Source organism: Drosophila yakuba, chromosome 2L (assembly GCF_016746365.2).
Source record: "Drosophila yakuba strain Tai18E2 chromosome 2L, Prin_Dyak_Tai18E2_2.1, whole genome shotgun sequence".
NCBI classification, from domain to species: domain Eukaryota; kingdom Metazoa; phylum Arthropoda; class Insecta; order Diptera; family Drosophilidae; genus Drosophila; species Drosophila yakuba.
Window position 1 is genome coordinate 1,865,231 of NC_052527.2, and position 24,502 is coordinate 1,889,732.

General features: G+C 43.5%; 1 protein-coding gene across 4 annotated transcripts; it reads left to right on the forward strand.

The window, feature by feature from the left end:
- The first annotated feature begins 1,863 nt into the window (after positions 1–1,863).
- Positions 1,864–24,442, forward strand: LOC6526464. 4 transcript variants are annotated; one of them, XM_015197917.3, is made up of 13 exons: positions 1,864–2,012; positions 2,564–2,778; positions 8,355–10,217; positions 13,603–13,751; positions 16,732–16,895; positions 17,328–17,600; positions 17,706–17,802; positions 18,310–18,437; positions 19,128–19,270; positions 19,880–20,002; positions 21,178–21,289; positions 21,447–21,628; positions 22,296–24,442. In XM_015197917.3, the coding sequence occupies exons 3-13, from the start codon at positions 8,454–8,456 to the stop codon at positions 22,674–22,676; spliced, it is 3,516 nt and encodes a 1,171-aa protein (XP_015053403.1). In that variant the 5' UTR covers positions 1,864–2,012; positions 2,564–2,778; positions 8,355–8,453; the 3' UTR covers positions 22,677–24,442. The 4 variants fall into 4 exon arrangements, with proteins under 4 accessions (XP_015053403.1, XP_015053404.1, XP_002087583.2 ...); XM_015197918.3 differs by having other exon boundaries at positions 21,187–21,289; XM_039371834.2 differs by having other exon boundaries at positions 1,897–2,012; positions 2,406–2,778.
- The last annotated feature ends 60 nt before the right edge of the window (positions 24,443–24,502 follow it).

Genomic DNA, 24,502 nt, shown 5'->3' on the forward strand with positions numbered 1-24,502 from the left:
GAAAAAGTACAGAAAAAATACAGAAAAAGTAGAGAAAAATAGTAGAATAACGAGAATAAAAATCAACAAAACCTGGCCCAAACAATGGGGGCACACAAAAACAAATTGAGCAAGAATAACAACGGATGAAAAAATATTCCCATGCGACAATTGCAAAAGTGTCAAGGTGCAGGAGGCGCCAGCCACAAAAAAAAAACACAAAAAAAAGCTGAAAATAGATAAAAAGGGCTGGGAAAACTAGGGCAATAAAGCCTGGTGCCAATCTTTTATAACCGCCCATCCATGGCCCACACAAAAATCGAAAGTTTTCCCACTTTGGGTGCTAAATTCACAGAATGGGAGAACACTTTTTATGCCTGGCATATTTTTAATGCATTTCGTGCGGTGTGTTTGGCTGCTGATAGCGAAATATCGGATGTATGCCAGCATTTAGCAGACAAAGTTGCCTGGGGAACGACTCTAAATGACAGGTTTTAAGTGGAATTGTAGCGGTTACACAGGCAAAAATGCCACATGAATTCTAATCAAATGAAACATGCAAAATTTCAAGTAATCCTTGCACTTTTTGGTGTCAGATGCGTTGGCCAAAGTGCAGTGCACCAACTAGTATTTTCCCTTTCGTGGACTGACATTTTATGCCAAAACTTTTGGCAGACTTCACCGCTCACGCGGGCAAATAACAAATAAATCAGAAACACACAGAACTCCGACGAGTTCCTGGCACTGCATCAAATCAATATCTCACTGTCAATCCGTTGGCTTGGCTGTCGAACTGGCAGCGAAAAGTTGCCTTGTATAATTGCAAACGAAGAGCGCTGGCGAAAAATTAATGAACCTCCCAGGAAAAAGCGGGGGGAAAACCCCAAATCCGAAGCATAAATATCATGCACGCCTGCGAAATTCTGCTCTTAGTTTCGAATTGATGAGAAGGAAAGTTTTGCGTGCTTTTGCTGGGTGCTTTTCCGCAATCATTTTCCACCCACCGCCCACGCGCTGCTGGAAAAGTTGCTCATTAAGGTGCCGATGAGAATTTGCCTTAAGTTCCCCAAACGATGCCAGGATTATTAATAACTGTGCGAGTGTGCGAGAGTGTGGGTGCGTGTAAATATTTGCGCACTCCTCATTAAAGTTTTGCGTATATATCACGCATACGCCGCGTTGTGAACAATTAGTTGCAATTTATACGCCCTTACACAACAGCCGAGCACTCGGCTTAATGATACTTAATGTGTAAATCATTATAATAAATTACATGCACAAGCGATGATAAAAATAATCCACAGCCCAGAAAAGTACAAATAAACCGGCCCAATCCGCATAATGTGTGCCCCAACATGCCTCCGTATTTATGTATATATGCCGCAGTGCAAACAGGGCCAAGTCGGGATTTAAGAGTGGGTCCTTATGCACGCATTAGACATAAAGGCCATAGACATTAGTGCGCATAATGAAAAGCATTTCGCAGCCAAGAGTGCGTCACTGCTGCTGACGATAATGATGATAATAAAGGAGAAACCAAAGCAACCGCAACATCAAACAGACGCAGAAGCCGGCGAAAAGGAAAATAAATACAGATAACACGTATAGCGATGAACGCGCCACAAGTTATGAAAGCTTTGCCTTGTCTCCTTACCATCCTCCTTAAGCCCCAAGTCTCGTCCTCAATCAGCTGTTGCCCAGCTGTTGTGACATCCAATGTTTTGGGTAATTTTCAGACAAACCTCTCCACACGCAGCCGAAACTTCCCTTCAAATAAAACCCAAAACATTCCTCTCGGATGCTGAGTGCGCATGTAGAGTACGGCGAGTCCTGCGGAGAGCATGCCACTCTCCCACGGACTTTATGGCAAAGCTCCAGGACGTTTATCTGAACATGGCCAGCATCCTGGCGACCAGTAGCGGAGTAACTTTGAAGCGTTACGGTTGGTCGCGATTTGGAGTCGGAGTATCGCACAGGAACTCAAAAGATTCCCGGTCGAAGTGTCAGTGTGTTTACATTGTTTGCAAGCCAAAGTGAGTTTACAGCGGTCTCATCCAATCGGCAGGATTTTTCTCAGGAGCTCAGGAGCTCCTGTCGCTTGTGGGCTTAAGCTGAGTTAGTCAAGTGCTTGCGAAATTTGGAACTCAACTCGACCAATAAGTGCTCAGAATAAACTTAGTTACTCAGAATAAACACAATTATTGAAAAGAATATTCAGCCAACAAAAATACTTATAGCATATTAGGCGTTTTTGAAAAAGCAGTTGCAATAGTTGAAAAGCGAAGTATTACATATTTCTATAAAATCTAAAATGCCATATAACAGCATACCATCTTAATAATCTGCTAGAGTTTTCCATTTAACTTTACCCCCCTCTGCATTTCTAGATTTTACACAAAAAAAAGTTAAGCCAAAGTTTTTTTTAGATTATTATAGAAAACACAGCAGAATATAGTATTTCAGTAATAGCCTTTTCTGGCTTAGAAAAACTTTGCGGAACTGTTGGTCAAGTTTAGCAGCAGTTGGGGTATTTATGCCCACAAAGATAACATTCTATAAAAGTCAGCCACAAAATTCCTTGCAGTACAAACACAGTAAAATTCATGAAAAACAAACAAAAAGCGACAAAGTGAAATTAACAAAAAAAATAAACACAAAACCGAAAAGTGCAAACACAGAGCCACGAGCCAAGGCCGAAGTAAAAGCGGTGAACCCAAACAAATAATTTGAAATTAAAACTAACACGAGAAGCAGACTCAACGGATCGGATCGACGGACAAGGGATTTTAGCCGGAGTTTGTACGTGATTTTGCTTTTAAGAACTACATTGAATAATATTTACCGCCAGATGTGCAATGTCCTCGCCTCTTTCGCCTGCTATTTCCCCCGTTTTTCTACGCTCAGCACTTGAAGTTTACATAGCTTCTTGTGGCTTCCCTTTTCTTCGGCTTTTCCCGCGCCTCCAAGTCCTCGTTTTTCCAGCTTAGCTTAGCGCTTCAAGTGGCGTACAAGAGCTTCGATTTTCCCGCTGAAGGCATGGCACTGCACGTGTATGTGTGTGTGTGTGTGTGTGAGTGTGTGTGAGTGTGCGGTTGGCTGATGTTGTCACCGTCGAGAAAGAGAGGCCTTAAGCGCCTCACTTTACATAGCAAAAACTAGAAGATTGAAGAGATTAGGCCCACACCCCACCACGCCCACCCACCCACTGCCCCCGACGAACCGAAAGCCTTCTGGCCAGCCTCATTCGTACACTAAAAAAAATTAAAAGAGCAAAAACTGCATACAAGTTATTGCAACTGAAGAGAATTAATCGTTAACTTTTTCTAAGTTTCTTACCATACAAAAGCGAATTTACAGTAGATTTACTAGGAGGACTTACCTTGTTAAATTTGTTATTTAATCCTAATAAATTGATTTGAATCATATATTTTTTCGAGTGTCCTTTTCGCACTCGCACCTTCTTGTCTCTGTGATTTGTATGCGTTCGCCGCCTTCAACGTGGCCCCAGCTAATGTTGGCTTTCAGTTTGCCCCCGGGAAGGGGGCGCTTGTGGGTGGAGTGGCTGGAGTGGGTGCAAAGGGGGCGGGGCAGAGGGCTAAGGGTGCGAAAGTTAACTCCGCCATAACCCCTGCGTATCGCACTAAAAACCTCGCCATGTCGCCCTCTCTTTCGCTTTGAGCAAGACGGCGTGTTTGTGGCATAAAAATAAAGATAAATGCGAGTTCTTTACAACGCAGCGCCGAGCACTTCGAGTTGGGCGTCACGAAACCCCTAAAAAACCCCCTTTCACTACGCCCCTTTTCACCCCCCGCTTGAAACCGAGCACTGTGGGCGCTGCGTGAAAAAGTTCACTAAAGTCGTGACTACAGCTATTACACAGATTCCGCGGCTTGCAAGCGATTTAACGCAATAATTTAACGTATTTTAAACATAACTAAAGCCACAAAAGTTTGAATTATAACATGAGCTAAGTAAAGAAATAAATATTTTGGCAACTGGTTAGTTGGCAAAACTATTTCCTGTCAGTAAGTTTTAAAGTCAATTAAACAACTTTGCAGTTTGTCGTCGAATGAGGCAGCACTTCAATCAGTCAAACAGGTTTCCCAATTGTTTGCCCACCACTGTGCAAGGACACACCTTGTGTTAAGGTCCTGGTTAAAGGGCATAAACAGGGGGGTTGGGCTTGTTTTGGGTGGCTCTGTGGCTGCTATCAAAAAAGCGTCACCAGCAGGCCAAAACTTGTGGATGGAGTTGGTCTAGGAGCACAGGGGAGTAGAGTGGTTTTTGCGGTTGCGAGTTTTAGATTTCTTCTTCTCCCAGCCTTTTTTCTCGGTCCGTGGCGGTATGTGTGTGTGTTACCCCAAAAATGCGACCAAAGGAAGCTCAAACCAAAGAAAAAAAAGCACACACATTTCTAAATACAAACGGGGGCAAATGAAGGAGGAAAGTTGTTTTGCATAGAGCGAAAAATGTTTTTCGCAATGTTTATCTGCAGCGGCCCATCTCCATCTCCATCTCCATTGCCTTTTTTCTATTTTGCTGTTGATATTAGCGCTTGTTTATGGCCCAGTGTATATGTATTTTGTATACCCAGTAATGGGAGGGTTTGACAGTGTGGGGAAAATGTAATAATATAGAAAAGATACAATACAAAAAGATTTCTGCCCACTTATCAATTTTAATTTTCCCTTGATAAATATTTGCGCTGCCCAAAAAAGTATGCTACACATTTTGCACACTGCCGAGTATAAAATATTCGAGGCATTTTCCGGGTTTTTTTCTGTACGTATGTGTCTGTTTGTGTGTGTGTGTGTGCCACGCTTCGTTGCATTTTAAATTAAGCTTCATTTTTATTTCTATTTACATTCTGCTTTTTCACATCGCTTTTCCTCGGCTGCTGCAACTGTTTGCCAAGAAGAAGCAGCGGAAAAGTTTTTCCAGACATAGAGGACCACGCCCCCTGCCAGCGTTTTTATTTGTTTTTCATTTTCACTTTTATTATTCCAGCATTTCTACAATATTTTTGTTGATGCCCTGCTGTTGTTGCTGTTTTATTTATTTTTGGGCCACGCCAAGTGAAATGTTTGATTTATTTTTTATTTGCCATTGAACGTGTTTATTTATGTGTGTTTGGTACTTTGCTTTTTTACAGGCTAACTTCACTCCATTTCTGCATTTATTTCTTTACTCTGCTCTTCCGCTTACTCGCCGTTTTCGCGTGCCTCTTACTGTAAGCTCCAGAAAATTGGGAAATTTTTAAGTGTTTTATTTTTACTCTTCGTAAGCCGGCATAAGATATGTTTCATTTTGGGAATTAGCTTTGTGAGCATGATTTATGACAGGGAAACAGTCGGGCGATCTCGTTCGGGATTACGGAAATGAGTTTTTCTATTTGAATATACAATTTTCGCAGAGGGATATGTTGGGGATAAAGCTTGAATAAGCTTTGTCAAAGGGAATATTAGGTTCCATGGAACATTTTTGTTGGCAAATCAGTGACTTATGCACAACTTTTAGTTGAAAATAGAGGATAACGATTCGCAAACCCCTTTGCTGTTGGCAGATTTGTGTTTAGACAGAATAAAATAGATGTATTAGTATATTTTTTAATCAAATTTTGTTTGGCAATGTATGCTGCTTATACAGTATTGACACACAGAATATCTGTGTACAATAAACTATGCTGAAATACCTAGCCATTATTGCATTTTTCTATTTGAACTTTTTTTTTCACCTATTGATGCTGTATCCTTTTTTGGAATTCCATTCGTAAATGAAACGAAAGGCAGAGCTTCACTTCTAATTGAAGCCATCGCCCTCAATGAAACACAGTTGGGCAAAAAAGTCGTTTGAAGTACGGAGTGGTCAGCAAAAAGCCGGCCAATTGCGGAGCATAAATTCATTTCTCAAAGGAAATATGAAAATTCCCGCAGTTATCCTTCTTACGACTGTTTTTTTTTTCAGACTTTTTGTGTGTGCAGCTCAGCCGCAAAAAGTTGATGAAAAATCCGGGAATATTGGGGCTGAAGATGCGAAAAGTTGGGCTCAGTTATCGGGACTTACCACAGCGCTGACTTTAAGGAGACTTACACAAAAAAAATGAAGAGTGGCCCGGGGATGCGGAACTAAGCGGATTTTGATTTGTTTTCGCTTGCTGCTCCAGGACAAACAAAGAAATGTGCTTAAGTTGTTTGTGCCGGAAAGTCCCCGATGCTCTTAACTTTCCCCCAGCCACTCACTCACTCACTCACTCACTCACTTGCCATTTCCCCGTTGTACACCGATTTGACATCCGTTTGAGGGCACTTAGTTTGCCTACCTGACAGACCGCAGAACATAAATATACTTTTCAATATGGCCCAGCCGCAGCCTCAAATTGGATGAGTTTTAATTAATTTCGTCATTACAATAATTAATTGAATGCCTGCCGGGGGGCGCTCAAGGACATGCGGAACTTGTGGGTGGCTGACTGTTCGAGCTGCGCAGCTGCAACAAATTGCAATATATTTTACAGCTACTTAGTCGGCATTACACATGCACCACGGGAGCCAACTTTTCGACGCCACTGTGTGCGCCCAGGTTTGATTTATCGCCAGCCATCGGAGCTCGTAAATATAGAACGGGATTACATACTGCCCTTGGGACTGGTTGCGAAGCCAACTAATGATTTCCCATCTGATATTGCATTTAGTATTGGCAGACCTCTGCAAGCATTTCATTACAATATACGCGTGTTGATTTTACAGAGAATTACTTAGTTTATTCATTACTGAATGCTGTACAAATTCATATTATTTCAACTTCGATTTCTGTGCTCGTGGGTTGTTAGAGTAACATACATTAAACTTCTGTAATTCACACTTGCACAGATTTAAGTCAATGCAAAATGACTTGAAATTTATCCAAATTAAATGGATTCTCCCCACCCAACTGAGCCACCCAATCAGCCGGTGGTTTTGGCCGGGCCAATTTGGTTTAAGCAGCAGTAGCAGTTCGCTTCAAACAGAATATCTGAGATGGCCCATCGCATTGGACTGGTCATATGAACCATTTCACAGAGGGAGCACAGACCGGCTTAATCTGGGAAAATGTGCCTATAAATAGCTCAAGATACCTCCCCCGCCGCCCCTTCGCCCTATGCTCTGCAGGATTATGGCTTTCCAGATAAATATGTCGCACATAAAGTACCACAACGAACGACTGTTGAACTAGATTCAGCACACATGCTCATCCATATAACTGAACAGGGAGAAACTCATGTCTGGTGAAGAAAAGTTAGGAAAATAGGCTATGAATTTATATAATTAAGCCCTCTTTCAATGAGGTTTAATTAACTTCAAAGTAATATAAATAACAGCGGATTGTTAGGTGAAGCATTGTTGAATTTCTTAGTCCGCTTCAGAGGATATTTTCTCTCAGTGGACTCGAGAAATTCATGGGGCGACTCTGCGTCTTCAGCTGCGTTGACAAACTGCAGAGATAAGCGTGCGAAAGGGAGGACGTGGAGCCAGTACAGAGCCAGCCATGAATGTATGTCCAGCTGGAGTTCCACTCAAGTTGGCTCAATGGCTGTCCCGTCCAGTCCACTGGGCGCAATCAACTGTAAGTTGTCAGCTGCCAGAGGCAGTGGCCAGAAGGAGGGGCAACAGTGGGTTAAGCGCGGCGAGCCGCAAATCAATCGGGTCCCCTTGAAATTCTCAACTGAATTTGGGGGCTTCAGTGCCCCTTGAAATGCTTTGTCAATTATGTAATTCCAGTCTTCCTTTTATCGGGCCATCAAATTCAATTGCATGTGCAAGTTATTTTACTTTGTCATGTATTCAATTTGCCCAATGAATTATGAGTGGCCCGACCCGCATGAGGGAAATCATTCGATTAGCTGACAAAAACATTCGACCTGCATTTAGCAAAAATGTTCAAGTGTTGAGTGCACAAATTTGTTGCATTCTTTCGAACAACTCATCGAGCGAAAACTCTTTTTTGAAGGGCCACAAATTCGCTGAACAAGTGTATTTACCAGTTTATTGTTGTATTTGGAAAATTTCAAGTGCGCGTGGCATTTCTGCAAACAATGTGCTTGGGTGTAGGGAATTTTAATTAATATGTTGCCCTGGCATTATGAATTCTATTTGTGCCGTCAGATTTTGAAATAGCCAAACAAATACTGTAAAGCGAAACGCGATGGAAAATAAATACGATTAAATGCGAATATATTTGCCAGAAAAGCCAAACAACAGAAAGTCAGCATTCAGCCGGCCATGGATTTATACATAATATACGAGCATTTTTTGTTTAGCAAATATATGAGTGTGGTCGCGAAAAAAGGGAAACCAAAAATTGTTTTGCACTAATATAATCTATTTTTCTATTTACAGATTTGCAGTCGCCATGAGCGGATATTTATAAAAACTGAAATAGTATATCAATTTTTCAAACGAGCCAAAATCCCCAAAGGGAAATTCAAAGCCAGAAAAATGTGGAAAATCTACATTTATACATTGGTAATTGCGGTGGTGGCTGCAACAACTAGCGAAACCATAACAAATGACTTGACTGCGAAAAGCAACAGAACGCTTTTGAAAATTTCCACGGACGAATCGAGGGAAATTTCAGCTGTGGGCGGTTCAACCTCAACGGCCACGCCCACCACGACGGCCACAACCAGCACAACAACAACCCGGGCAACAACGGTGGTGGAGGAGGAGATGGGGGAAACATCCACACCAACAACAGTCAGGCTAATGACAACCACCCAGAAGATGGTTTCAGCCGATTTGGGTGGAATAGGCAGCATCAAGGATGCACTGCATCGGATTAAACTGAGCGAAAAGCCAGTGGATGGAGCGACAACCACCACCGAGCAACCAGAAGCCATGGATCAGGATGAGCAGGATGAGGAGGATGTTACGCCCACAATTTCCCCGCTGCAAATTCAGATGCAGGCTGCTGCCTCATATCAAGTAGCCGAAACGTTGGCCGACTTGAACGAGGAGGAACGCGCCAGATACGACGCCATGTTGGCCCAGCAGCCCACGGCCAGCAAGCTGAATATAGTGGATCTATATCCACTGAAAATCGAGGACTTTCAGCCAATTATACAGAACGATAACGATGAGTTGATTAAGCAGCGAACCGTGTTCACCCAGCCGGAAAATGCCGAGGAGTACAAGCAGAATCTGATGCCCAACGAAGTGGAGATGCTGGTCGACAGGGAGGTGATTGAGGTGAGGGACAAGATTCAAATCAATCAGGAAAAGTTCGGCAGCGCGACCACAGTGAAGCCCACAACAATTAGACCGCAGCAGGGAACCACAGCCGATTTCACGGGCAAACTGCTCGCCGATCAGGATGATTTGATTACCGAAATCGAGAGCAAGTTCCAGCTACACGAAACGACAACTTTGAGGCCCAAAGCAACGACGCAGCAGCATCCGGGAAATACCTTCATTGATCGCCGGGTCAAGAAAAGCTTCGAGTTTCCCATGCAGCATCGGGCCAGCGATGTGATGGCCATGCCGCACATTGACTTTGCCAACACCAAGTTCCAAACGGATGCCGAGGCGCCCAATCCGCCAGCCTCGCATCCCGAATTTTCCACCACAAAGTTCTACAACAGCAAGGAGCTGTACAACGAAATGCTGCTCCACAATAAGCGCAAGTTAATGAAGGCAGCCAAGGCTGAAGGCAGTCCGATAAAGTCAGCGGAGGATACAACTCGAGCCAGCAGCTCGAACGTGACGCCAGAAGGGAAAACTTTTGGCCCAACCGCAACTACAACTACAACTACAGCTACGACGGCAGGAAGCACCACAACAACAACTGCTGAGTCAACTAGCGCGGCAGCAACAACAACGAGACTGCCGGCAACAACCACTGGAAAATATCAGAAGCAACTTAAGCGTGCCAAATTATTGCTCAAGGCCCTGACACCGCCGAAGTCGGATGACAAGTCGACGGCATCCCCAGCACCATCGACCACCAGCTCCAGCAGCAGCCCCACCAGCACCACAATCACCAGCAGCACCACCACAACGATGGCCACTCTGCTGGCCAGCGCCAGGACTCGTCCTGCCGCAGCTAATCCCACTAAGACCGCTTCAAAGCCAATCGCCAGGCCGCGCATCCTGAGTCGCCTGCAGGAGAAAATCAATTCGCTCGAGTGCGAGATTTCCAATGTGCCGCAGGACTCGCATCTGTGGCGCGGCAACGAGACCCACGAGCTGCTGCTGCCCATTGTGGTGAGTCCACTCATAAAACGATTCATGCGGGATCACAAGTCATTCAGTAGTAGTTTATTTAATATCAAACAATTTCGTTGGGAGTTTTTCGGATTATTATATAGATATAGTATAATAAAGATATTATGGAAAATTCTTTATTTTATATATATTCTAGTTCAACTTCTTCCTGTGCACCGCGTTTAGGGCTTTATCAGAACAATTGCGGCCTTATTAAGTTCTTATCATTAGCGAGACAAAGGACACACAGGCAGCGAACGAAAATACAGCTTAACGGTTGAATGGAATGGGAACACAGGGCGTATGCGTGTTATTCGAGTAAGCGGGTTAAGCAATTAGCTGGTGGTTAGGGAAACGGGAAAATGGTAAGGGTAAGGAAAAGTGAGAGCTGGCGACTGACTAACGGACTCCATTTACATAATACGCCTGCTGACGGCTAATTAGTATGGAGAAAGCTTAGTTTTCGGGTTCTGCGAACCTACGGATTAGCCAAACGGAAACGTGAATCCTAATGAAGCTGCTGAAGTTGTTAGAAAAGATTGATTAGGGACCGAGTTCAGCGAAGGCAACCCAAATACTCTCTACAGCTCTACCAATGACAGCCGACATTCGATATCCAATTTCCCTTCGAACAGCCGAAACTTGTTAAAACTGTTTGCTCGGCTAATTGAAAACCTTTCAGGGCTGAGACAATTTGGCAATCGAAGGAAATCAATGGCGACCGGAGCCACATAAATAAATGACAAGCACATTTGGAGTTAACATGGACGGGAACAGTTGAGTGGACAAGAAAAGGGCATCGGCACACAAAAAAGGATTCGTCCTGCAAATTTAATCCCCCAATAAGTTGGCCAACAAAGGAAATTATTGATCGTCATTTTATTTGGCCATTTTTCCAGCAGCATGTGAACGTTGGCTATCGAGGGGACGACCCTAAACAAGTTGACCGGAAACATTAGGTTCTTCCCCAGTCCTTATGCAAAAAAGGACGAAACCTGGGGTGTGCTTACAGTCCAGTTCGCTTGTTTAGCATCCGAACATCAACGAGGGCAGGTGTAAATTTGAGCTATAAATAAATCGGTGATTTTTCGTTTGAACTTCTTAAGCTGTATATGAGCTTAATATTTTGTTTAAAGCTTAATTTGATTAATAAAAAATAACAGGAGTTGTAAAGCGCTTAAATTATTTGTGGTCTTATGATAACCGCGAAAGTGGTAATTAATTTAAGTTTAGAAAAAAAGCATAAGCTGATTATAACCTAATGCCCATTATTTGCGGTTATTTAAATGTGGTTTATTAATTGATGACCACAAATTACCAATTATATTCAATTTAATCTCTGCAAAAGGTTGCTATTATTTTAAAGCCAGGCCTTTTAGGTTCGAAACGCACTGTCCGCTCGGCTGAGAAAAGGGTTCTTCATTTCTTTATTAAATCGCTTTTGTTGTTAAATCACGAATAAACTAGACGAATAAAGGGACTCCAGCCGGAGCTCATCTGGCGAATTCCATTCGGGTCCGGGCTTCAGTTTGGAGTCAGTTGTCCATTCTGCACATATCCCTTTCGTGTCCTGTTTATATTGACGTAAATCAAGCCATTTGCCTGGCCAAATCACAGCTGCTGTGCTGTGCTGCTCCTTGGCAAATATTTAAATTCATTTCGTACGAACTACACACCCTTTTCATCGACATCGACATCAGAAGTTATGTGAGTGTGCTTTGCGAGCCAAAACCTTTGACTAGCTGACTGTGGACCGAATGTTTAATTAACATCGAGCGGAGTGTCTATTCAAACGGCTTGCTGTGTGTTTCCAAGCGAAATGCCATTAAGTTTGATGACCATTTGAAGGATGTTTTGGGCGAGATTTCGTTTCTTTTGTGGGCGGCCAAAATGGAGCAGCAAAGAAGGCAGCGAAATTGATTTCCTGTTTACTTTTTGGCCAGCAAATGGCCAATGGCAGTTCGGCCATGAATTTAATTAAAACGCACTGCAGCATTATGCAAACTCCGGGCCACCTGAAAGGAAAATACATATACATTAAGCATTGGCATAATGTGTACCTTGCATAAAATTAATGCCGACTTCCTTGGCGCCTCAAGGTCCTTTTTCCAGCTGCCGAGAAAAAGAAAACAATTAAAGAAAACAATTTTTGCATAAAAGGTGGGCGCTTCTCATCAAGTTTTGTGCTCTCGGAGGTCAGCGAAAACATTTCTCAACTGAATTTGTTTACTTTGCTGTTTGTTGTTTCGTGTCCTTTTGATGGAATTTTATTCTCTCTGTATACTTCTTAAGTTATTTAAGCCCAAATGCATTTTTTTAGTTTTTTTCTGAGCCTATGCTAATGAATGAGTGGAAAATGTCTTGGTGGCACTCAAAAGATTGAAAATATATTTATTTGCCTTAGTTTATAGAATAATACCAGTCTGTTTAAAATTCAGATGACTTTAAATTAGAAATTTGTAATGCACATTTCGTTATTCTTTTGGTTCATTTGTTTCAATGGTTCGCAGAACAATGGACATAAATTCCCAAATATTTGTGGTTTTAATTTCGACAAATTGTATGTTTCCAAGAAGCGCGGTCAACAACGAAAACTTGTAACATATACAACAAATAAAAATGGAAATTTATGCCATTACCTATTGCGGTGTTCATAAAAAAGAGCCGACCACAAAATACGCATGAAATTCTATGTGACCCAAAAACTTGGCCAATGCCCAGTGGGTCAACATTCCCCTTTTGGATGTAAATATGCAGCTTTTTTCGGTCTGACCGGCATACAATGTGGACTTTTATGTGCGTAGAGACAGGCCATTAAAATGCCATAAATTTTGAGCTCCTACAAATCCGGCCGAAACAGTACAAATGCGGCATAAAAAGCGACAGGCAAACTAAACCGCTTCAAATTGCGCAAAAATATGCTAAAATTGCCGGACACAGAGGACAGAGCACATAAAAAAGGATAGAACAGGGATAACCGCAAAGTCGACTTTTGGGATGTGGATTTCTATTATTTGTATACCGATTTTTTGATGTGCCCCACTGGCGGCGTATGTCTGGCTTAACCCGAATTAATAAAAATTTGGCAACTTCGAGTGGATCCGTGCATATGCCACAAACTTTGCTAATATCCCGCCGGAAAGAACCTTTTAGCTGTAGGTTTATTAGGTTGGGGCTGCTACTACTTATTTGAATGTGTGTTTTTTGGGGGCAGAACTAAATCGGTCTAAAAGGGACAGCAGCGTGTTGTAAAAGTGAAACTAGAAAACTTGCTAAATAATTCAGTTTCAGTCGGCTGTCTGACCCTTACAACTCTTACAACTCTTACAGTGAGCTGAATAACCAATTTTTTTGCGTTTTTCTGCCCCAATCTGCTCTTCTCCAGACCACGGAGCACTGCCAGCCGGACGAGCACTGCGTTCCGAATGTCCTGACTTGGCGAGGAGAGGCGGAGATCCAGTCCGGCGACATTTTGATTGTGGAAATCAATGATGCCATGTTGAATCCATCGCACGAGCCCAACAACACGAGCAGGTGAGTGTTAATTGATTAGTTGCTAGTTTAAATTGCTGTGTATGGGAAATTACTTTTTAGTGCTACGGGTTAAATTAATTCCGCAAACAAAGGGATGCAATCTATAATGGAATTGTATCGCAGCTGTGCACACCGAACTTTTATTTTAATCCTGTTGGCACTGACATGTTGTAAAAGCGGAAAAAATACTTTTTCCCATTGCCACGATGGATCATCGATTTTTTCTTTCATGGTGGAGATACAGGGCTGCAAAATGTAAATTGTAATACAATTTATAATAAGGGCTTCGCCCTTAGACGCACAGATACATTTTCCTAAATAATCTGAGACAATCACTACTTCTTTTGGTGCTGTACACAGATCAAGAGTATCAATTTACGGCAGATAAGGGATCCAATTACATAATCCCCACTTTTTGCCATCGCTACTTGTTGAAAGCGAACTTAACCTGACTGCTGGCAGTGATGTATGTAGTTGATCAAAGCCGGTGACTTGGGTCCCGGGAAAAACTGTCATTAAGTGCCATCAGCAACATCATCAACAACAGCAGCAGCAGCAACATCAGCAACAGCAGCAACACTTCGAACAACAACTGCTGCCTCATCATGGAGCTCATCATGGAGCGACCCTTTCGCCAGACACCTGAGTTCACTAGAAAAGGGGGAAAAGTGGAAATGGGGAAAAGGGGAAAGGGGGAAAGGGGGAGTCCCCCTAGGTCCGTGGCACATGGAAAAAATGAAATCACTCCCTTATTTTACACCTAGTTGGCAGGTTGTGGGGGATTGGGCTATTTTTACTCTTGTTTTTATTTTCAGTTAAACGCTTTAATGCGCACTGAAACGTGTTTGTTCGGGGGCTTATTATATAATAACGTCCATTAAGGACCTTTATTGATTTTTCTGCAGCACGTCTGCTCGAGTCGAAAGATAGGGGATAGTTACAGGTCCCAGACACGTTCGCCCATTATCTTGGCCTTTTTGCAGTTTATTAAATTGTTTACTCTTAGCCAACAGTCGCAGTCCAACTCTCCTTTCTGGCCATAGCCTTTATTTCAGTTCGCAAATTTTTATTTCTCCTCTCCTCGCTTATTTTTTAAAACCTGACAAAGATGCCCCAACAAACTGCGCATATAAATGCGATATCACCCAGGCACTGGAAACAATCTTGTGCGTATTTAAATACATTGTAAAAAGTGATGCAGGGAAATCAGGTCTTTAAGGATGGCGTGGGCTCCAAAAACCTTTTAAAATCCCTTTGTAGCAGTTGTAGTCTTGAATTATTTTTAACCGAATTACTGTCATTTTGCTATCGATTTTCTCCGAGTGCAGTCCTAGTTGTTGACCATTAGTCATGGGCCAGGACGTACACACACCACAGCTGGCTGACCCTTTTTGCCATGGCAATTATCACGTTTCTCTCGGCTTTGCTATCATTTTTAGCTGGACGACTGGACGACTGGACGGCCCCACTTTTTGCCCTTTTTTAATTTAGCTCGGTGTGGTGGGAGGTGGCTGGTTCTTATCTTATCACTTGATAGATGCCGCAGCCGCCAGCCATCAGAAAGTTTTTCACCCCGAAGAGAAGCGCAAGAAAAATTAAAATTCATTTGTCGAACTTTGGGCCAGACATCAAACGCGACCGCGCTGGAAATTTTCCGCTTTTCCTTATATTTCCGCATTTCTTTTTTTTCGTTTTCCTATCCGGCCCGCGGCAACTCTGGCAACTCGAAATGCCTGGCATAAGTTCCGATTTTGTAACTTTCCTGGGGCAAAATAAGACCGCAAACAATCGAGTTAGTTGAGGAGTGAAAGTGATGCGAGGTATAGCGCACAATTGAGCGTGGGGCAACGCAGAGAAAACTTCCCGCCAACTATGAAAATGAGATGTCAAAAAAGTTTTTATTATCGATTTAATGTGTGTATGTGTGTGTTCGCCTGCCAAGTTAACAAATGCAATAGCAACAAATAATAATGCTGCTGCGAACCCAAGGAAAAGCGAGTGGGTAGCAAATAGATTGGCGATCCTGTAGGGGGAGCCACTAACTTTCTGGGGTCGCAGTTTTCCAACAACTTTTCCCTTTTTTTCTCTCGACTACGTGTTGTTGAAAAACTGCTAACTTGGATACTACACAAGGTGTCTCCCCCCCATTTGTGACTATGTTTTGTAGGGAAGTACTGGAAGTACGGAAAAGGCTTCACAGAAGAGCTGCAAAGTCGAGCAAGATGGCTTCAAATGAACATAGGTGCAGTACTTTCATAGAGCAGAAAACTTAAAGGCTGCAAGAGTTCGTAGTGTAGCAAACAGATCTCTTTTCAACAAATTAATATCAAGAAACATAAACTGCAACCAATAATTCAGTAGGAAAAACCATTAAGCAGGAGCATTTACTGCATAGCTTTATATTTCGATGTTAGTGTAGCATATCAGACTAGATAATGAAAAAGTTGAAGCTTGTTTACACATATAAGCCTAGAACTCAGCAGTTCGCACTCCATTAATATCTGCTTATAAGCTGAAGGCTGCCGCAAAAAGTAACCGCAATAACCGCCTGGCAACAGGGAAATTGGAAGGAAACCCTGCGGCCCGAGAATCCTCGAAATAAACCCTTCTTTCCGAGGCAGCCGCCCTGCCTCGACTAATTTCATTTCCGCTTTTGTGCTATTTAATTTCCGCTGGAGCAGGAGAAGCAGTTGGGGTAGCGGGGGTAGCGGGGGAGCAACTGCTTATAAATAAATTTCAATTAATTAAGCACATACACAGGGAAGACAGCAGCAATAGGGACTACGATGTCTTCGCTCATATTTATAACTTAAGCAAGCAAACATAAGCCATTTAGCTTGGCTGCCACCTTTGAGCCACACTCATTGCATGTCTGTGTCTATTTTCCGCACCGCACTCCCACCTGGATTCTGGATCATGGATCCTGGACTGTGAACTCTGAACCCCGTTTTCTGTACCAATAAACGTCATCCACGAGCAGCGCCGTTCACGCCACACAGGTGTACCAGGTAACTCGTTCCGGCCACGAACACTGCGATGTGACCGAGGGCGTCCTGCTGGATATCACGCCGCTGGTGGTCGACGGCAGGAAGCTGGTTACCCTGTACGACAAGGACCTCACCGAGGGAGTTAACCTGCTAATTGGTGAGTACTCACTTCTGCGCGGTGCGCCAAATTCGTGGCTTCAAATTGGGTTACCCTGTCTTAACTTGCAAATAAAAGTTAACAACAGAAAGCCGCCCATCTATATAATAAGATGAAGTAGGTTGAAGAATTCAGTTTTCCTGTGCCCTACCATTTTCTGAACCTGTCTGGTTGCATATTTAACAGAAATGTTCCCCAAAGAGCCATCAGCACCTCGAAATAGGCCTCCCAGTTGGCCAGCTAGGGTATTCCATCTTCATCTATGCGGTGTCATTTCCAACTCGTGCCAGAGGAAGCTGCCTTTGGGGAGCCATTTTTGTACCCTGTTTGTGGCCTATTATATGGTTTTATTTTTTCGTGTCCTCCGCTTGGAGCCTTCGTGTCGCCTTAATTAATATGAAACCCTTTCCGGCTTCTCCTCCTGCCCTCCAGTGGTGTCCGAGTTGTGGGGCGCGCAGTGTGTGCGCCTGAAGGTGACCACCAAAACCGACAATTGCGGCGAGAACGCCGATTGTTCCGGCAAGGGAGTGTGCTACTCGAACGCCGGAATGGAGGAGTACGAGTGCCAGTGCTGCAGCGGATTCGCAGGACCGCACTGCGAGGAGATAGACGCCTGCAATCCGAGTCCTTGCACCAACAACGGCATCTGCGTGGACCTCTCGCAGGGCCACGAGGGCAACTCGTACCAGTGCCTGTGCCCGTACGGTAGGTCATTAGCTGGGAGCCTTGGTGCTCATTAGTGGCTGGTCGGTGTCCTGTGATAATGCTATTAATATCCATCCCAATTCCATCCCCACTTTGTCTCCGCAGGATACGCGGGCAAGAACTGTCAATACGAGTCGGATCCCTGCAATCCCGCCGAGTGCATGAATGGCGGCAGCTGTGTGGGCAACTCGACGCACTTTCGGTGAGTCCAAGGCAAACAATAGATAGAAAGCATAGAAGGCAGAAATGGCTGAAAGATGAGTTGCCATTGCCAGGCTGCACTCGGAAAAATAAACACCAGCCCTGCACTCAGATATTATCATGAGTGTTGCACTTATCAAAGATTTTGAAATAACTTGCACTAATTTGCTCAAATTTATTCGGCCGCAGAATAAGTTGTTTTAAAGTCAGTAAAGAATAGTAAACATCCATAGTAAAGCCATCACATTTGCGCCGAGTGCAGTGTACTACAGCAGCAACAGGAGCAGGAGCAGGAGCAGCCTTCATTCAATTATCCTGGCCATTGTTTTGCGGTTCTGTCTAGCCGCCGCCGTCTGTGTTTGCTCATAAATGTTGACTTTTGTCGCATGTTCAAAAATCCCCAGTTGCTGCGCCATCTTTCGCCAGTTTTTGTTTTCTGCGACTTGTGCTACTACTGCCACTACCACCCCACTGTACTGTATTAACCCCTCTTTGTGCCGCCCCGCAGCTGCGACTGTGCTCCCGGGTTCACAGGACCTCTTTGCCAGCACAGCCTGAATGAGTGCGAGTCCTCGCCGTGTGTTCACGGCATCTGCGTCGACCAGGAGGACGGGTTCCGCTGCTTCTGCCAGCCAGGTGAGTAAATGGGGCCAACAGTTCCAGCCAAATAAACGCAAATTGCCTTCATTCTTTTGTTGATTCGCTGGCGAAATCGCTCCCATAATGCCAATATTTTGTGAGTTATCATCGTCGAAATTTCACACAACGATTGTTGGCTTTGGCTGGTTCTATTATATATTGGATTGGCACTAGCTTTGTAATGAATGATATTTGTTTTGCAGAAAGAAGAAACTAACTTTCATATATAGTACCTTACCCTTGCGCGAATATTTGAGCACAAAAAAGGTTCGGGGCACATTTTCTCGGAAAATCCACGTACTTTAAGGCAATCAAATTTCGCTTTTGCAATTGAATTGAAATCAGCGCAAATCAAAAAATCTACATCGAAGCTCATAAATTATTTCATTGGCACAAACACAATTTGCATAAATCACACTCAATCACAATGAAAGTAAATGTATAAAAAATCACTGAGACAGAGACGAGGGCAATTCCGGCAAGTCGAGACAGTTGTCTGTAGTCTGTAGTCGGTAGTCTGTCGCCCAGCCAGAGCATTTCCCATTTTACCATTTCCATTTCCATTTCCCATTGAAATTTCCATTTCATTTACTTTGCACATTTACATTACCCGCAAGCTTCTCAACTGAACCCTTCCCCCAATTGCTTTGCACCTTTTATTTCATTTCTTGGATTCCTGTCTCGCAGGATTCGCCGGCGAACTGTGCAACTTCGAGTATAATGAATGCGAATCGAATCCGTGTCAGAATGGCGGCGAGTGCATCGATCACATTGGCAGCTACGAGTGCCGCTGCACGAAGGGATTCAGCGGCAACCGCTGCCAAATTAAGGTGAGTGAACAATGTCAAATGAGTTTAAGAAGCGCGAAGGTGGCGAGACACTTCTCTTTCCCAGCCAGACGTCTGAATACCAGCACTCAGTATCTGAGTCCTGAGATAATTCCATCTAAATTGCAGGAATTATAACAACTGAAAACACTGTGCAGCAGATATATTGCTTGTAATTTATCTTAAGCTTCAGTTTAGGAGCACTTGTACCATTTGCGAAGCAATCCGAGATGCGCGAAAACATGACTTGTGAATCGGCGATGAAAATTGAGCCCCAAGAGTGCCCATCAGTTGGTTCTAGCTCCCCGGGATAATCAATATTTTGTATTGAAAACAAATCCCGCGACAATTCCCCGACGAGAAAGTGGAAGGACTCCAGCCAGCTGGCAGTTGTCTGCGAGTCCTGCTCCTGAATGGGTATTGATTTAATTTGCTCCGACCGAGAATCGCGTGCAGGCATAGCAAATGGCATTGGATGGGTGGCAGTAGGAGTGTATCCTTTAGATACGAATGCTGGGCAAATACATTTTTGAATGCGTAATGAAGCTTCAGATCTCTGCGCGCCACAATATGCTCTGATTTGTGCCCGTTTTTCTCTGTTGTGTTTTCTAGGTTGATTTCTGCGCCAACAAGCCCTGCCCCGAAGGACATCGCTGTATTGATCATGGAAATGATTTCAGCTGCGAATGCCCAGGAGGTCGCAACGGACCGGATTGTAATCAAATGCCACGAACGGTAAGTCATGATTTATGCAGTTTCGCTTGGGCTTCGCCTTTTCGGCTGCTTCCTTTTGACAGTGCTCCCAAGTTTGGCCTGTACTTCCTGGACTCCAGCCACACAAATTGTTGGCAGTGGCATAATTGTAGCCAATTTTGCTGGCCCAATTGCATGCAGAATTGTTTGTGCGGCTGCTGTGCATTTTTAAACTGATTTACGACTTCGGTTTGCACTGGCCGCTCATAGAAATTGATATTCCGTGTAGAAGTTTCCCGCGCCTGCTTGGACTTGCAAATCGATTTCCATTTACGCCAACTTGGTTCTTAAATTGAGTTAGCCCCCCAAATGAGGGGTGAACCTAACCTAACCGAACTAGGAAGGAATTTAATAAACGCTCAATGGACTTGATAATTTGTGGTGCTAAAAAAAACTTAACAAAATGTACATAAATTAAGCGTCAAGGCGCCATAATTAAAGCTTTGTGAAAATGATGGACACGCTGACTAACCGCGACTGCTCCGAGGACCCAAGGATCCACAGAACACTGTCATTATCCTGGTGGCAAGGGGCGTGGCAGGAGCAGTTGCAGAAGCAGGGGAAGGGGAAGAGACATGGGCAGACCGCGGCTCGAAGTTGCGGCTGTTGGTGGCTCGTGGCTCCTGTTGGGGAAGGCAGCTAAATTAATTACATTCTACATGCCAGGCACACACAGAAAGTGGAAGAATGGCGGTGGCGCCTCCATTCTAATTGCTAGTGGGCGTGACTGGAGGATACGAGCGCCGTGAGGCCAAGGATATAATACGAAAATTGTTGTTCTCACTTTTGGGAGCTCGGAAAGTGTGCTAGAAAAACAGTACAGGCGAACTTATAATCCGAAACCGTAGTTTATTTTTTGAAAACATAGAGCAACTCAAATAGAAACCATTGAATGCCACAATATTGGCTATATTTAATATCTAACAAGCGTTTTCACACTTCTTAAATTAGCTTAACCAAAATACGTTTATTCTATGTCAACAAATTAGCTTTAGTTTTCATACGTGTGTTCTATGTCAATAAATTAGCTTTAGTTTTCATTCGTGTGTTCTATGTCAATAATTAAGATTTAGTTTTCATAGAGTGCACTGGTGGCGGGGGAGTGGCCGATGCACTGCACCTCGCAATCCACCTCCAATCGCATTGATAACTCTCAGTACTTCCAGCAATGCAACGTGAATCCGTGCACCCATGGCGGCACTTGTTGGTCCAGCGGCGATAGCTTCTACTGCGCCTGTCGTCCCGGCTACACAGGAACCATGTGCGAAGGTGAGTTGTGGTGCCCGGAGTGTTCCGGTGCCGGTGCCGGTGCCAGTGCCCAAAAGTCATTAACTTGATTAGGGCCATCAGCGTGGCCCGCAGAAAATATGTCTCCCCCGGCGGCTATCTAACTTTTTCCGGCGATTTCTTTCCGGCCTTTCCGCAGATGAGTTCGTGGTGGAGACGGTCGTTAGTTCCAGCGAATTTATTGTGGACGATGCGAACGCCAGAAATTTTAATGACAAAACTTTCGGTTCATCGGTTGTGCTTAAGAGTCCCATTGAATTGCATAATGCATATTTTGCGGCCGGAGTCCTGGCAGCCGCCATTTTCATCGTTGCCGTTGTGGTAAGTTCCTCCCATACCCGCATATCCTCGTCCCTTCCCGGGAATCCCGGACTACTCCCATGACCGACCAGGGGAAATTGTACTCTGCGGTTATGCAAAGTGCGCGAAATGGCATTGCATATTCATTTCGATGTCGGCAAAATGGTTCGAGCTGCAGTCGAGGCTTTAACCAAAAGTTGCTCAATCGCCTGGACGCCGGACTTAAAGTAGATGCAAATTTATACCATTGGTGTCCGTTCACAATGTGTGCTCCTTCAAGTGGAGAGTCGAGTCCATGCCAATTTATTGGTAGCCGGCAGCGATTTAGTATGGGTCCCTTGCTGAATTAATGCATACTTAAAAAGTCCTGTATAGGACAGGTTAATGTCGAAACTTTAAGTTGGATTATTTAGCGCGCAAACTTTGTCTGTTTCTTTGGGGGTAAAAGGCAAGGAGGTATCATAGTTTTCATGAATTTTGTATATGCAATCAGATTTATTTGCAAAAGGGAGCTACCTTAGGTGATTTTAATTTACCAATTTACTTTGGCTGGGCCAAAAGCTACTGGCTTTAGTAAATAGCTTTTTTGGCAACTACCACTCGGTGCTCCACTTCCACTTCCATTACCATTAAGCGGCAATCCATAACCATTTACCTAACCCCTCGTGCACATTTCTCTACGTTGCAGGTCACCATTTGTCACTGCAAGGTCAATCAGACGTATCGGAAATTCTCAACACGTTCCACCTCGTTTATACCCATTCTGGGCTTCAGTCGCCGCCCGAAAGTGCAGGGCAAACTGAACAAACACTGGCTGAGTGGCAAGGGGGCCACCGCGACCAGCAGCACCAATAATGTGGCGCCCCCGGGTGGACCGAGGGCCGGCGGAGCAGCAGGGCCGCAGCAGGGAACCCGGCATCTGCCAGGACAGCCTCAGACGCAGACCACGCTGGGTGGCCAGCTGCAGGAGCGACCTTTTCAACGGCACCTGGCCATGAATCTGGAGAACGACATGTACTACACGGTGGACTTTAGCGAGAACTCACAGCACTCGCCGTTGATACAGTGAGACTTGGACGGGAACGGCGGATGGCTGGTCAAATTCACGCCACGCAAAGAGGAGTGAGTGGGCTGAGAGTATTGGGTTGGGTTCGGGTGATTGTGTAATTATCTTTGATGCTACTCGTTGAATATTCCAAATATTGAACAGTATTCGATAATAATAAACTAGAGAGGCGTGTGAATTAATTTAATGATTACGATTCTGGCTAATGCAAACACAAATATATATGTATGAGTAATACATGAATCTCTGGCATACATAGGCTTAGCAAACTTGTTTATCAAGGTTTATTTTGGCTAAGCACACACAAGCACACTGACACCGAAAGGATAATGTTTGATTATAAAATACCACGTTGGAAGGGAGATCATCTAGCATTATGTAAATGTTTAATATGCTTGCATTCAACCTTCTTCTGTTGCCCAGACTGCCTAGACTGCCCAGGCTTATTTGTCCGAGGAAACATAAATTTGTGTTGTTTTCTCATGTGGAATCGTATTAGGGCTGGCCCAAAGGAGCAGACACGGCAGATACAGCAGACCATCTCGGCTAATTGTGGCCATAAAATCTTCATAAATTTGCTATGCAAATGCCCAGGCCCAAATTAAACTTTATAGGTGCGCATTTGCATATGGACATTTCAAAGAGATTAAATGATTTTCCTGGCCAAGGGCGCAAAGATATCTTCGTCATTGTAATTAGTGTGAGATGTGCTTGGGAAACTCAAGGCCTTTCCCGAAACATAAAAGAGAGTCAAACTAGTTATGTTTACTAGTCCGAAAATATGACACTTTAATGAGAAACAGACATAGAATTTGATAGCTTTTAATAAAGCATGGTTTTCACCGCATTTTCATTTGCAAATGTTTGCAATTAGTTAAATAATAATAAAGCGAAAGCATATTCGATTGTGTTGCGTTTTGGTTGCGATGAAATCAATTTCCCGCGAATGCGTTGCAAATACTTGAATTATATCGACTAATTTCAGGAAATTCTGTTTAGTTTAGTTTTAATTAATTTTGCCCCAGCAATAAATTGCGGCATTTGGAGGGAGGGTGGTTTAAATTGAATTCGGTCAAGGCAGATATCATAGATTATTGCTGCTGCTGGGCACCGAATGTTCGACCGCAGTCGAAAGTTGTTAGTGAAAAATAATTAGCATAAATTAAAATCGTTGCCACAAAAGTTAATATGTTTTTTGTGCATAAATAATATTTATTTTGAAATTATTTCCATAAATGAATGTGTGGTGTGTGTGTCCAGGTGCTGGCCACATTTAGCATATTGCTGTTGATATGTAAACATTAATACTGATCGAATTGCAAAAGAGGTCGGCACAAAGTGGAGTTCACTGCGTTTTAAATCAAATAAAGTGGAAAAAAACAAACCAAACCGTAAGGCAAATAAGTGAACTATATTGAGACTTGATGCACTCATTTTGCATCAATTATAGATTTTCGTGCAATTTGATATGCAGTGAAAAATGAGATTGTAATTAAAAGGCTATATTAAGTAATTAATAACGATAAACTGAGGCAAGCCAAACGAAATACACACAAATGAAAAACAAATAACATAAAATTAATGACACGCCTTAGCCTAAGGGAAAAATCACAGACACAAACACAAGAGAGCAAAGCCAATGAAAATAATGTAATGAAATTAAATGAAAATAATAGCGACTTAACCTATGGCAAAACACTCCGCGTTTTGGGCAATTACAATTTAATTTTTAAGCCAATCAGCGAAATAAAGTGAAAAATCAAACGATGCATGAAAAGGCTTGAATTCAATTTGAGTGGGAAAACAATTATGTGAAATATTATTAATAT

Bases quoted from the DNA above. Each gene is read 5' to 3' on its own strand.
- LOC6526464 (XM_015197917.3), top strand. From the start codon at position 8,454: ATGTGGAAAATCTACATTTATACATTGGTAATTGCGGTGGTGGCTGCA. The intron at 20,003-21,177 runs GTAAGTCATGAT...GATAACTCTCAG, and splicing joins GTAATCAAATGCCACGAACG to TACTTCCAGCAATGCAACGT. The intron at 21,629-22,295 runs GTAAGTTCCTCC...TCTACGTTGCAG, and splicing joins TTTTCATCGTTGCCGTTGTG to GTCACCATTTGTCACTGCAA.